Source organism: Macrobrachium nipponense, chromosome 3 (assembly GCF_015104395.2).
Source record: "Macrobrachium nipponense isolate FS-2020 chromosome 3, ASM1510439v2, whole genome shotgun sequence".
NCBI lineage: Eukaryota > Metazoa > Arthropoda > Malacostraca > Decapoda > Palaemonidae > Macrobrachium > Macrobrachium nipponense.
The window spans coordinates 13,626,903-13,640,751 of record NC_087202.1 but is presented as its reverse complement, the minus strand read 5'-3'; the positions used below and the strand labels follow the sequence as shown (position 1 = coordinate 13,640,751).

The 13,849-nt window shown below is 37.0% G+C and overlaps 1 protein-coding gene across 1 annotated transcript in view; it reads left to right on the top strand.

Annotated features, from left to right (window-relative positions):
• The window catches only part of LOC135221625 (pyruvate dehydrogenase phosphatase regulatory subunit, mitochondrial-like), a gene marked incomplete at its 5' end in the record, with an annotated part of 83,001 nt that overhangs the window by 43,859 nt on the left and 25,293 nt on the right, over positions 1-13,849 (top strand). The window contains 6 exon segments of the mRNA XM_064259287.1: positions 3,076-3,251; positions 3,490-3,682; positions 5,238-5,402; positions 6,102-6,277; positions 12,029-12,177; positions 13,384-13,511. Coding sequence (XP_064115357.1) covers positions 3,076-3,251; positions 3,490-3,682; positions 5,238-5,402; positions 6,102-6,277; positions 12,029-12,177; positions 13,384-13,511 — 987 coding nt within the window.

Sequence of the window (13,849 nt, the reverse complement as noted above, 5' to 3'; positions counted from 1 at the left end):
AAATGCACTTTTTGTGATAAAACTATTAAAAAACCAAGTATGAAAATTTTCAGTGGGTTTTTCTTGAGTTTTAACTAACAAAATAGGCTGTTATTAGCATTGTTATAGGGGTTCCAAACATTCGCAGGTTCTAAGTATTCACAGGAGCGTCTGGTACGCATCCCCCGCGAATACGGGGGGACCACTGTATTTGTTAATTACAGTGTTGATATCTTTGCAAATTATAATAGTACAAGGATGAGTAATTTTGTAAACTATGAACTGCAATGAAAGTTGTTCAAAAGATAGCACTAGCACATATATATTAATTTATATATACTGACTTGAAGTGATGTACATACATTAAACCCCCAGGATTCGCGGGCTCGCAGTTCATAGATTCACTGATTTCCGGATTCTCTATGGAACATATATATACACATTATTTGCAGAAAATTTGCCTATTTGCAGTATTTTTCACAGAAATATTCACTAATTACTATTTTCATATAATTTTCATGACTAAATGTACTTTTTGTGATATAACTACTAAACTACTCAGGTATAAGCATTTTTAAAGTTTTTTTTTTTGTGTTTGAACTATCAAAATAGGCAGTTCTAAGCATTTTTAGAGGGCTTTTATGTATTCATGGTTTTTAGCTATTCTTGGGGACTGTGATACACATCCCCCGCCAATCCAGGGGGTTTATTGTATAAGTCAAAATCGAAGTAAAATATCAAGATAATGAAGTAAATGATAAAAGATATAGGGAAGAAAGTGAATGAATGTTTGCGGAAAGGATCCATGGCCTTCCTAGCTGGCCCACCAATACAAGAGTAGACATCAACTAATCACTTCAGTTTTGTTTGTATAGTCTTCATATGATAATAGGACAGTTATGGTTACAACTTTCTTGAAATAATTTCTTTATAGGTGTAAAATAGCTATGCAGAATAATTTGGGTTTGTTTTTACTAAGCTTATGCATTTATTTAATGTGTGTTCATAGGTTATCTGTGAATTAAAATTGTTCATCATCAAACAGATTCAGTAGTAAAAACAACTAGGTCAAAAAATAAGAGCTTTCCATATTACAGAAGACTGAACTTCATGTAAAATTGATTATAGCATGTCTTCATGTTTTAATTTTTATATTATTTAGGGTGAATCTTACCTACTGTTAATGTTAGTGTACATCTTCGTGGCATTAGGTGCAATTGACATTCCAAATACTCAAAAGAATAAGGCTTGGTTGACCCAGATGGACTGTCTTTGTAATCTAGTACGTACTATTGGCATCCCGTGATGTCCTTGCTGGCATTTATTGCCTCACCGTCTTCGTCCATGGATTTACAGTTTTATACCATCCCAGTTCCTCCTTTGACTTGACAGTTTTCATCCTTGATTGGGTTGATTCTCCTTTGGTTTTCAAGTGATACATAGTTCCACTTTCTCTCCTGTTACACCCTGCTGTGAATCCACATCTGGTGACTACTTACCAGAAGGGTCACACTACCAGAAGGACCACACAACAGGCGAGAGTGTTTAGAAGCTTTTCCCTTTTGTAAAAACTTTTAGTTCTGTTGGTTAAATGGATGTTTCGTTGGCAGAACTAACTTTCTATCCTCTAACAATGTGGCAGTCAGTGAACTTTAACAGTAGGTAAGATTCTTCCCAAATAATAAGAATTTTAATGATGAACTTAATTATTTGGATACTCACCTACTGATAAGAATATAAACATTTCAATGCCACCTGGTGGGAAACAGTCCATCCGGGTCAGGCAAGCATTAGTCTTTTGTTTATTTTGAATGCCAATCACACTTAACCCTTTCATGTCCAACTGACATAATAGTACGTAAAAATACTCTTATCCCCTATCTATCTAACTGACGTAGCGGTACGTAAAATTTACCGAAATTTTTCGTGCGTGTGGTAGGGGCATTTTTTTTTTCGGACAAGTAGTGATTTCCATAGGCTAGATCATACCTTGGACCATGTATCTCGGGTATCAATACGCCAGCAAAGTAGTTTCTGTACTGCGCATGCTCAAATCCCTGTACTGCGCTCTGTTTCTTACCCTCTTTTCTATCTATTTTTTCACCAGCTGGACTTATTCGTTTTCCATTGATTTATATGTCGATATTTAGAGAATTTTATTGGCTTTCTCAATAAAAATAATTAATTCGCCTGACTTTCATAGTTTTTGGGTTACGAACGAAAATATAAAAAAAAGTAAAGATATTTTTTGTTTTTTTGTTAAATATCTCACATTTTTTCGTATTTAGAGGGCTGGGACTCTTATTCTCACTATTCCACCATAAAATACTAACATTTAGAAAAAAAGGACAGAAAATGAACATTGTTGGCATAAAATTTATATTTTTGCTGAATTTTCGAAATAGTAATTATTTGTTCGCACTGTCGAGCGCTCCCAGATACCTCGGATATCTGGGGACACAGTGCTCAAAACTAAGCGGATATGAAAGAGTTAATGGCATGAAGATGTAAACAAACTTTAACAGCAGGTAAGTGTCCAAATAATTAATTTTTTCATAAGGATTTTTATATTTTTGGAATGTGTATATTATAAGAGGTAAAATCAATCTTTGCAGCTAAAACAGGTCTCAGTTTTACTAAAAATTAATTTTTGTAAGTGCATCGCTTGAGGATAGTACATCACAGTACTTTAATTTTAAGATGTACAGTGGACCCCCAGTATTCGCGTTCTCCGGATTCGCGGACTCACACATTCGCGGATTTCTCTTGGGAACGTTTCCCTGCATTATTCGCGGAAAATTCACATGTTCGCAGTATTTTTCTATGAGAAATATCCACAAATTCCTGTTTTTTTATCAATTTCATCATAAAATGCGCTTTTTGCGGTAAAACTTAAAAAACCAAGTATAAAAATTTTAGTCGGTTTTTCTTGAGTTTTAACTAACAAAATAGGCTGTTTTCAGCATTTTTATAGGGGTTCCAACTATTCAAGGGGGGGGGGTCTGGTACGCATCCCCTCCGAATATGGGGGGAGCACTGTATTTAGTTTTCATAGCTTCCATATGATTTTGACATCATCCTTCACCTGATTTGCAGGCTATGATGCAGTAGAAAAAAGGGAACAGAGTGAAGATTGGGACCATTTCTATACTATGCTGCGTGAAATGTTACATAGAATCCCAGTTATGAAGGATGCTGTACTTGGCCGACTTATTAATTCTTCCTGTGGATTTTCACCTGATAACAGATGGATTCTTGGGCAAGCACCAGAGGTAAGCTGTTCCTTGCTACTCTAGTTTCCAGTACTATAAACTCAAGCTTTGTTAAGGATTTACATAAGAATTTATAGGTGAAATATTTCTTTCATGTCAGAATCTTTGATTGTTTTAACTGGTTTCCAGCTGGCACTAAAAGATTATCCTATTGTTAAGACCTCAGGTTTGTTATGACAAATGCAAATTGATTAAAAATTTATGTGATGAAATTAATTTTTTTTATTTCTTTGAACAGTTGACAAACTATTTCGTGGCAGCTGGGCTTAAAAGTGGTGGTAGTAATGCTGCAGGTGGTATAGGATCAGTGCTTGCTAAGTGGATTGTTGATGGTATGGCTCCAATGGATGCTCACGATCTTGATATATTACGCTTTCTCCCAGCGCACAACAACAGAAGATTTTTGTTGGATCGAGTTCAAGAAGTTCCTGGTAAGTGTATCCACTTGGCTTAGTTATAAGTCTTTATTCTTTTGTGTTGCTTTTGATTCTTTACATATTGCAGTTGAATATGAAAACAAATTTCCAGATCCAGAAACCATATTTGAGGTGCAGACAGTCAGTGAGAACTGGATCAATGTCAGGAATGTATATTATTCTTCTGAAGATAAGTAAGGGATATGGGGTAACTAGATGGAAACCTTGTATGTATAGACAAGTCCTTGATTATACAGGGTGTATCACGAGTTTATGCAAATATTTTGAGAAATAGAAGGACACCAAATCCCCATTTTAGATGTCTTAATCATCAGACCTAATAACAACTACAAATTCAGTCTTCAGGAAAGCGACATTCTCACTTTCATACATACATTTTACAGCAATCATGATATTTCAGTTAAAACTGGCATAGCAAGTAACTTATTTCTTAGAGCCCAGAGAATTTGAAACAATCAGAAATCAACTTTATCTTGTTAAAATACCCCAAGCACATCATAGAAAAAAATTCATACACAAAGCAAAGAGCATTTTTTACAAACCCACAGGACACAAAGAAAAGGAAAAATTCACAACAAAAATCATAATCCCTCACTTGGATAATTTGCGTGAGATCACACAAACCTTAGGCCACTCCAACCCTTTCATCTTCACTTATCCAAATACATTGGAGAAATCCTTAATTAATGTTCAGCAGAAACCAGTTTCTAAAGACTTAAGAGTTTATGAAATCCCCATGTAGGGATTATAATAAGTCATACTAAGCGCTCAGTTAGATATGGACAACATAGTTTGGCAATTTTCCAGCATATAAATAACACGGAACCATACCATGGATTGGAACTTGTCCTGAATTTTATACAAAAGCAGCTGTCAATACAAATGTCAAATGGTAGAATCTACACTGATAAAACAAGATAATAGGATCAACCTTTCCAGTGGGGCCTGGGACTCTGACCATATAGACAATTTCTTCCTTAATGCAACGATAAACCGGATTAAGACAATTAACAGAACCAATGTCGGTTTAGCGGTGACCCTAGGTATCACCTAAGGGCATATCTCCCACTATATATTTCACCAATGTAACTTCTGTCATTCACTACTTCATAAGGGTGGGAGTCAGTCCACTGAAATATAGTCCTTAGCTTTAAACCAGATTACAGTACTCTTAGGTGGCAACAGATGGCATTCATAAAGTATAGCAATTGCAGGGACTGTAAGTTTAACCGTTGTAAATACAAGGGAATGTCTATGTATATTTTGTAATAGTTTTATATCTGTTGCTTGACTTCATGTTAGTTATTGAAAATGAGCTTATTGATACCATTGTACATATAACATTCCTAGATACTCAGAAGGTGAATACGTATTGGAGAATGTTGAAGTAGATTTTGGACAGCTAAATAGGAAGAGGCCAGATGGTGCAAAATGAATGCTGCAAAAACCATTTAGTACCTTGCTTTTCATATGATTTGAGAAAATGGTATGAAACAAAATTAGCTTAAAATTCTCTAACTGTAACAGTTTTATTTTTCTCCATTTTTAGGTATCCACTATAGCATAGCCTACCCTTTTCCTGATTTCAAGACTGGGAGATGTTTACGTATGTCTCCAATTTTTCCAAAACTTAAGTCTGCTGGTGCTGTTTTTGGACAGGTCATGGGATATGAAAGACCTAGTTATTTTGAACCAGGAGGAATGTTACAAGATGGTAAGTTGCAATGATATTATATATTCCTGAAGTGTTATTCACTCAAATTACTTGGATCTTGTCAGTTTTAAAAGGGTTTAAGTAACGTTATTTTAATAGTTGTTATAAAGTCAGTGAACTGAAACATTTTCAGTGCCTCGGCTGAAAATTCATTTTTTCAACTTGGCAATAATTGAAAATTTTATGTCATGAGCTGCATTTCCATTAAGAAATCCTCCTAGATTGCCAGATCTCATTACTTCTAGTCTTTATTGATGTATGGGGCATTTGGACATACACAAAATACGGCTATTTACTGTTGATCATGGCTTTATGTTTATCAACAGAGGAATTTGGAATGTAACAACTATGAAATTTTCTTTCAAGGTCCTAGCAAGTATTGTATGATGAATATATTTTTGGATTTTGAAATTCACAAAAGTGGTAGTTGTATATTTGAATAGATGTGTTTGTCACAGTTCCTTGATCCTGTTACTTGTTTCTGGTAAAGTCAGTGCTAAGAAAAAGGCTAGCTCATGTCTGGTGTTATTGATCAACATGGTAGATGGTTCCACTTTGGCTAAATTTGGTTTAGAACTCTGTAAATGAGGCAGAAGTATTGTATGAATTAATGATTGTTTATTAAAACATTATACAGCTTGTTTTTATTTTCTTAAGTATTTATTTTTTTACCTTTCTTCATTCACTTATTCTTTACAGATTATGATGTTGATGATTATGATGTTGAAGGAAAACCATCAGCACTATTCAAGATGGCTTCAACAGAAATGTGGACAAAACCACATTGGTTTAATGTGGTTGGAGAAGAGTATATTGCATGTAGAGAGCGGGTTGCCATCCTGGATTACTCATCATTTGCAAAGTTTGATATCTGGGTAATTATCTCTTATCTTATCTCACTCAAGAATTTTGTTTTAATAATGGGGCCTAGGGGGCTGGCTGAATGGAGAGGTTACATTCTTTTCAAGGTAATGGAGTGACGGGGATTAGTTCTTAATATGATGAATGAGTAGTAATGAACAAGCTTAATTTATTATAGTGCTCACTATCTTTTTTACTTTGTAAGTTAGGGGAATGGATGAAAATCATCATTTCACTGTCTCAGAAGGATCAGTTAGTTTCTGAACTGTGTATTATCTTTATTATTATTAAGTTGCATCCTGCCTCCTTAGGAGTCCATCGCTTTTTTTACTATGTGTGCTGTTTCCAGGAGCACAAACTTCTGCATGAGTCCTGGAGCTACTTCAGCATCTAATTTTTCCAGGTTCCTTTTCAGGGATCTTAGGATCGTGCCTAGTGTCCCTATGATTATGGGTACAAGTTCCACTAGCATATCCCATTTCCTGTGGTTAGAATATTATTGGATATTATTTTTTTTTTTTTTTTTTTTTTTTTTTTTTTTTTTTTTTTTTTTTTTTTTTCTCTATCACAGTCCTCCAATTCGACTGGGTGGTATTTATAGTGTGGGGTTCCGGGTTGCATCCTGCCTCCTTAGGAGTCCATCACTCTTCTTACTATGTGTTGCCGTTTCTAGATCACACTTTTCTGCATGAGTCCTGGAGCTACTTCAGCCTCTAGTTTTTCTAGATTCCTTTTCAGGGATCTTGGGATCGTGCCTAGTGCTCCTATGATTATGGGTACGATTTCCACTGGCATATCCCATATCCTTCTTATTTCTATTTTCAGATCTTGATACTTATCCAATTTTTCCCTCTCTTTCTCTTCAACTCTGGTGTCCCCATGGTATTGCGACATCAATGAGTGATACTTTCTTCTTGACTTTGTCAATCAACGTCACGTCTGGTCTGTTTGCACGTATCACCCTATCCGTTCTGATACCATAGTCCCAGAGGATCTTTGCCTGATCGTTTTCTATCACTCCTTCAGGTTGGTGCTCGTACCACTTATTACTGCAAGGTAGCTGATGTTTCTTGCACAGGCTCCAATGTAGGCTTTTGCCACTGAATCATGCCTCTTTTTGTACTGGTTCTGTGCAAGTGCCGGGCGTTCACTTGCTATGTGGTTTATGGTTTCACTTTTCGTATTGCACTTCCTACATAGGGGAGAGATGTTATTTCCGTCTATCGTACTTTGAACATATCTGGTTCTTAGGGCCTGATCTTGTGCCGCGTTATCATTCCTTCAGTTTCCTTCTTTAGCTCTCCCCTCTGTAGCCATTGCCAATTGTCATCGCTGGCTAGTTCTTTAGTCTGTCTCATGTATTGTCCGTGCATTGGTTTGTTGTGCCAGTCCTCTGTTCTTTCTGTCTTTCTCCTGTCTCTGTATATTTCTGGGTCTTCGTCTACTTTTATTAGTCCTTCTTCCATGCACTCTTTAGCCACTCGTCTTCACTGGTTTCAGATATTGACCCAGTGCTCTGTTTCGATGTTGACGCAGTCCTCTATACTTAGTAGTCCTCTCCCTCCTTCCTTTCGTGTTATGTATAGTCTGTCCGTATTTGCTCTTGGGTGTAGTGCTTTGTGTATTGTCATATGTTCCTGGGTTTTTCTGATCTATGCTGCGGAGTTCTGCTTCGTCCATTTCCACTATTCCTGCGCTGTATCTGATTACTGGCACTGCCCATGTGTTTATGGCTTTTATCAATATTTCCGGCGTTGAGTTTTGACTTGAGTATCGCCTTGAGTCTGCATATATTCTTTCCTGATCGTGTCCTTCATCTGTTGGTGTTTTTATATCTCCTCCTTCCATTATTCCCAGGTATTTGTATCCTGTCTCATCTATGTGTTTGATGTTGCTCCCATCTGGTAGCTTTATCCCTTCAGATCTCGTTACTTTGCCTTTTTGTATGTTGACTAAGGCGCATTTTTCTATTCCAAACTCCATCCTGATGTCCCCAGATACAATCCTTACAGTCTGGATTAGGGTATCTATTTCCTTGATGCTCTTACCGCTTGATGTCGTCCATGAACATCAGATGGTTGATTCTGTTACCTCTTTTCTTGAGTTGGTACCCGGCATCCATCTTCTGTAGTACTTTTGTCATTGGAATCATGGCTACTACGAAGAGTAGTGGGGACAGTGAGTCGCCCTGGAAGATCCCTCTCCTGATGTTAACCTCTGCTAGTCTTATTCCAGAGCTTGTAAGTATTGTATTCCAGTTGCGCATTGTATTTTGAGGAAGCTGATGGTATTTTCCTTTTCCTCTGCCTTATATTTTCAGGCATTCTATTAGCCATGTGTGTGGTATCATGTCGAAGGCTTTCTTATAGTCTATCCATGCCATGCTTAGGTTGGTTTCCTTCTCCTACTGTTCTTCATTACCATTTTGTCTATCAGGAGCTGGTCTTTTGTGCCCCTACACTTCCTTCTGCAGCCTTTCTGTTGGTGGGGGATGGTGTTTGTCTCCTCTAGGTAAGTGTATAGCCTTTCACTGATGATACCTGTTAGTAACTTCCACATTATTGGTAGGCAGGTGATAGGCCTGTAGTTACTGGCTATATTTCCCTTACTCTTGTCTTTTTGTACTAAGGATGTTCTTCCTGTGTCATCCATTTGGGTGCTTGGTGATTTGAGATACAATGCTGGAGTTGTTCTGCTATTCGTGGGTGTATGGGCCTTGAAGTTTTTGAGCCAGCATCCATGGACTTCATCGGGACCTGGGGCTTTCCAGTTTGGCATTTTCTTTAGTTGGTGTCTGACTGTGTGTGTCATGATCTCTGTGAATCTTTGTTTTATTCTCCCTGTTTCTTCTTCCTTGACTTCCTGGAGCCATGATGCATGTTTGTTGTGTGATACCGGATTGCTCCATATGTTTTCCCAGAGTCTCTTACTTGGTTCGGCTTCAGGAATTTCTGGGTGGTTGTCTCCCCTCTTAGTTGGCTGTATAACTGTCTTTTCTGGCTGGTTCCGAATAGTTTGTTCTGTTGGTATCCCTTATTCCTGTTCATGTACCGTTGGATCTTATGTGCTTTGGCCTTAAGCCTCTGTTTTACATCTTCTATTGTGTTGTTTAGTCCCCTCTCCTGTACTTTGTATTTCTCGTTGAGTTCCTCCCTTGTTTTCTTGCTTCTTAGCCTTTTTTCTGCCATCTCTTTCAGTTTACTTAAGTCAGATCTCATCACCATGATTTGCTTTTCCAGGTGCCTTTTCAAGGAGGTTGCTGTTTTGGTTTCTGTTGGGTTGGTTGTGCTGGTGGTGTTGGTGTTTCGAATTCCCATCAGTTCTGCTACTAATCTTGCTCCTGCATATGTCAAGTTATTTGTTTCTGTGATACTGGTGGTCTGTATTATGCCCATTATTTCATTGACCTCACTTGTTTTCTCCCTAATTTCTTTGGTGTTGTAGGCTTTCATGGAGGGGATCTTTGTTCTCTCTGTATCTGGCTCCATCCATTGTCTAATCTTTTCTACCCATTCCGTCCTCTCTGTTACTTCGTCGGTGTTTCTTCGTGTGTCGTTGTTTGATACCTCATCCTCCCTGTCGTCTTCTGTGGCATCGTCTCTCAGTTCGTCTTCGTGTAATTCGTTGTCGTGTGAGAACATTTCCCTTTCACCATTCTTTCTTCTTTCTGTTGGGAGAGCCAGTTCTTTTTCTTTATGTTCCTTACTTGGTCTGCCAGCCTCTGCTCTGTTTGGGGGGTGTTTATTCCTCTCATTCCAGATGTTGACAATCTTCTTCTATATCTCTCTCCGTCGGGTTGCTTCTGATGTAGCATCTCCATATTTTTCCTTATTTTCTTCTCTTGTCCATTTCTTGTCCTTTTTGCCTCTGTAGCTCCAATCTCAGGCTGTTGATTACTTTCGTTGTGGTGATCAGTTGCTGGATGACGACCTCCAAGTACCTGACCGTCTTCCCCTTCAATTGGGTTGAATACCTGGTTGCCGGACGAAGCTCCTCTGTTTTGCCAGAGGTTCCATTTACGTCGTTGTCGTTTATTCCTTCATTTCTTTCCATCATTGCTGAGTTTTGCTATTTAACCCCATAGCTGGACCCTACCCCCTCAGGGATAGGTACTCATTTACAGCTGAGTAGACTGAGGAAATTATGGTAAAGATCCTTTCCCAAGGAATCAACGCCACCGAGGAGAGCGGACACCCATCCAACGACTGACCAGAGCCAATGTTGCTTAACTTGACTTAAGTCTATTGAGACCTAACCCACTCCTCCACGGCGCCACATATTATTATTATTATTATTATTATTATTATTATTATTATTATTATTATTATTATTATTATTATTATTATTAATATAGCATTACAAATTAGGGCCAGAGAGAAAGAATACATTTTGCATCAAATATTTTATCATGATAATAGTACAAAGCAGGCAAAAAGACTTAAAGTATGGAAAGATGGAATAATGCTGGTACAAACAAGGCAACATAAGGAGAGAGAAGAAGGAAGCCATGGGATCAAGAACAAAGAGCATCTATGTGTATTCTGGCAATCACGTTAGAAATGGGGTTGCAACCAGTCTTTTTTGGAACAGTTCCATCAGTGTGTCGACACCTGAGTGAAGAACTGCCTAGAACAAAAAGGGTACTGTAGACCAGCATATAGTTCAGCGTGTCAGGACCACGTAACCTGCCCATTAATACTAATCTCAATTTAATATGCATTGCTGGAAGTTCTTTCCTCTGGTGGATGCAATGGACGAAATACAACCAGAAACAGTAAATTCATATTTGAACTTTTGTATAGAGTAATGTAGTGTGAAAGGCTTCCCCTAAGGCAACTGTAAGTTAAGAAAGTCTTTAGTTAGTAAGAAAAGTCACTGGAGATGGATTTGTCAATATGATTGATGGAGGAGGGGAAGAACATAGTGTAGGACATAAAGGGGTTCTAACAAATGAAGAACTTGTCAAATCACCATCAAAGAAAGATGACAACAAATGAAAGGAAGGAAGAACAAGCAGAAGAGAAAATGATGAAATTTTACAATGTTTAACATTGCACAGAAAATCAACCAAATTGTGGAATGCTGTCTGAGGATCAAATAGCATAAAAGTAATCTTTAGCATTGCTATTCAACGATGCATTGTTGAATTAAAAGATAGATAACATCTCTCTGTCAAATTCATCTTCTGACATTATCCCATACTCTCTTGTGAGAAGGTCATGAGACAGCCATCATTTATAATCCCTTGTGGGGCCTCTTTTACAAGTCAATTGTAAATTTTACAAAGTTATACATGTTTTTTCTAATAAATTACTTTATTTTGTTTTGTTAAATTATAATTACTGCTCACACTATCAGAACAGATAAGAAATAAATTCAGCATTTTTGTTGTAAAATATTTACGTAAATTTATCGAGAATGAAGATGCAGTGTGCAAAATTACATCTATAACTGACATAATATCATAAAAGATGAAAACTAAAACCAACAGCAACCCTTAAGTATATTTATGAGCGAATTTATAAAAAGACGTCACGTGAGACCGAGAAGCAGTACATCCTCCCATGAATTCAAGTAATATTGTTACTCACCATGAGTCACTCTGTCCACGACCCAAAACCTTCAAATACAGTAAATCTGTTTATCATTCTTTTCTGAGTATACTGTATCTACATAAGATTACCATACATGAGACGGAGTTATGAAATGTTAATTTCAGGTTTATGCAATTGACTTATTTTTGGTATTTATGAATTGCTTTTCAGTCCAAGGGTAATGAGGTGGTACAGGCTCTACAGTATTTGTGCAGCAATGATGTAGACATTCCTGTTGGCGGGATCATTCACACTGGTATGCAGAATTCTCTCGGGGGATATGAAAATGATTGTTCCTTAGCACGCATAGCTCCAAATCAGTGAGTACAGTTTATAGTTTTCTTTATAAGAAGTACATTAGCAATTTATGTAATTCAGGGATAATACTGCCTTTATTTTTGTTTAATAAAGAATATTTGGTTTTGATTGTTCACTATAGTGTTCTCAGGTGGCACAAAAATGATTTGGCCTGATGCAAAAAAGAAAAAAAAAAAGTTAATGGTATTCCTTTAAAATTATAGGACATTACTTTACAAAGGCCTGTACTACTGTACATGTTTGAGGCTGCGAGACCAAGGCTTATTTAGCATTGTGAGCCAAGAGTTTTTGCTCTGTTGCATGTTTAAATTAGCTTATTCGCAGTAGTTGATAAGCAACAAAAAATGTTTGCACATTGTAGCCCCTTGTTCACTTCCTTTGTTTTAAAGAAAAATTCTTCTCAGCAACAAGAATTAGATTTAATCCTCTTTTTGTTAGTTATCATTCATCATTATTAAGTTGCTATTGAACAACTCATGATATTTGGGCCTCCAATACTAATTTTGCTTGGGTAACAGACAAGAATCTGCTACTTAGAATATGAAGCACTGCAAGATACTTTTAAAATGAACTGCATCGAGATGATTGGGAATGGGTGCGGTTTAGCATGGCATGAGTGGATCAAGCGGGAAATGGATGCTACTTTGTAATGAGTTGGGGGAAGCAAGTGAGAAGGCTTGTTTAATGTTTCATTTGAAAGGAAAATTTCAGTGCCATTCGCAAGCTTGACTCATGCTAATGTACATCAATAAGTTTTTTTTTAGTAAACACTGATTGCTAAGCACATCTGTGCCTCTCTTTTTATGTATTTATTATTGCTCTTTATGTCAAATATCCCCCTGCTTTAGGATTGGGCTGGGGAAGTTAATAGTAATATCATTTTCAGTCTTATAGTTTGATATGGTAAACTTTAAGATTTTCTTTACACATTGGAGTGGCTTGCAAGGCAACATAGGATTAAAATATGGAGGGAGATTAAAATCAGAGAGTAGCGTAAGTAAAAATAAAGAAATAAGACAGCTCAGGCTAGTTGAACTCTCATGATATCTCTATATTCTGTAGGCTTCTCTGTTTGACCTTTTCATCGAAAGGGTAATATTATACAGTAGTTTAACTGGTGGATAGATGCAATTTGAGATCACTAGAGTCTTGCAGTATTGCTTCACTAATCATTTTTACTTTTCACAATTGTACATTTTATCTTTCAGCTATATGATGATATCTCCCAGTATTCAGCAGACACGCTGTGGTACCTGGTTAAAGAGAAATCTCCCCTCAGATGGATCTGTTGTTATGAGTGATATCACATCCATGTACACTGCTATATGTCTGATGGGTTAGTATTGAATGTTGGTATCATTGCAATCTTATCAGGTTCATAATTTTTTTGTTTATCAGATTTATTCTTGCCGTGATGTTGTTTTCACAGTACACATATTCCCTATCATCTGTAAGATGTAACACCTGCCTTTAGTATTCTCTGGTGTTCCTTTTTTCAAAATTATTTTTTTGGGAGGGGTTATCATTCAGCCTGCTTTATGGAGGAAAGGCAGTAGTATTATTGTTATGGTATAACCAAATCTGAAAAACAATGTTATACTGAAGGTTAGTGCTTATGAGTCTCCAAACCTCACACTTCTTGATATGCAGTGAATTTGGTATAATTTTAAAGAT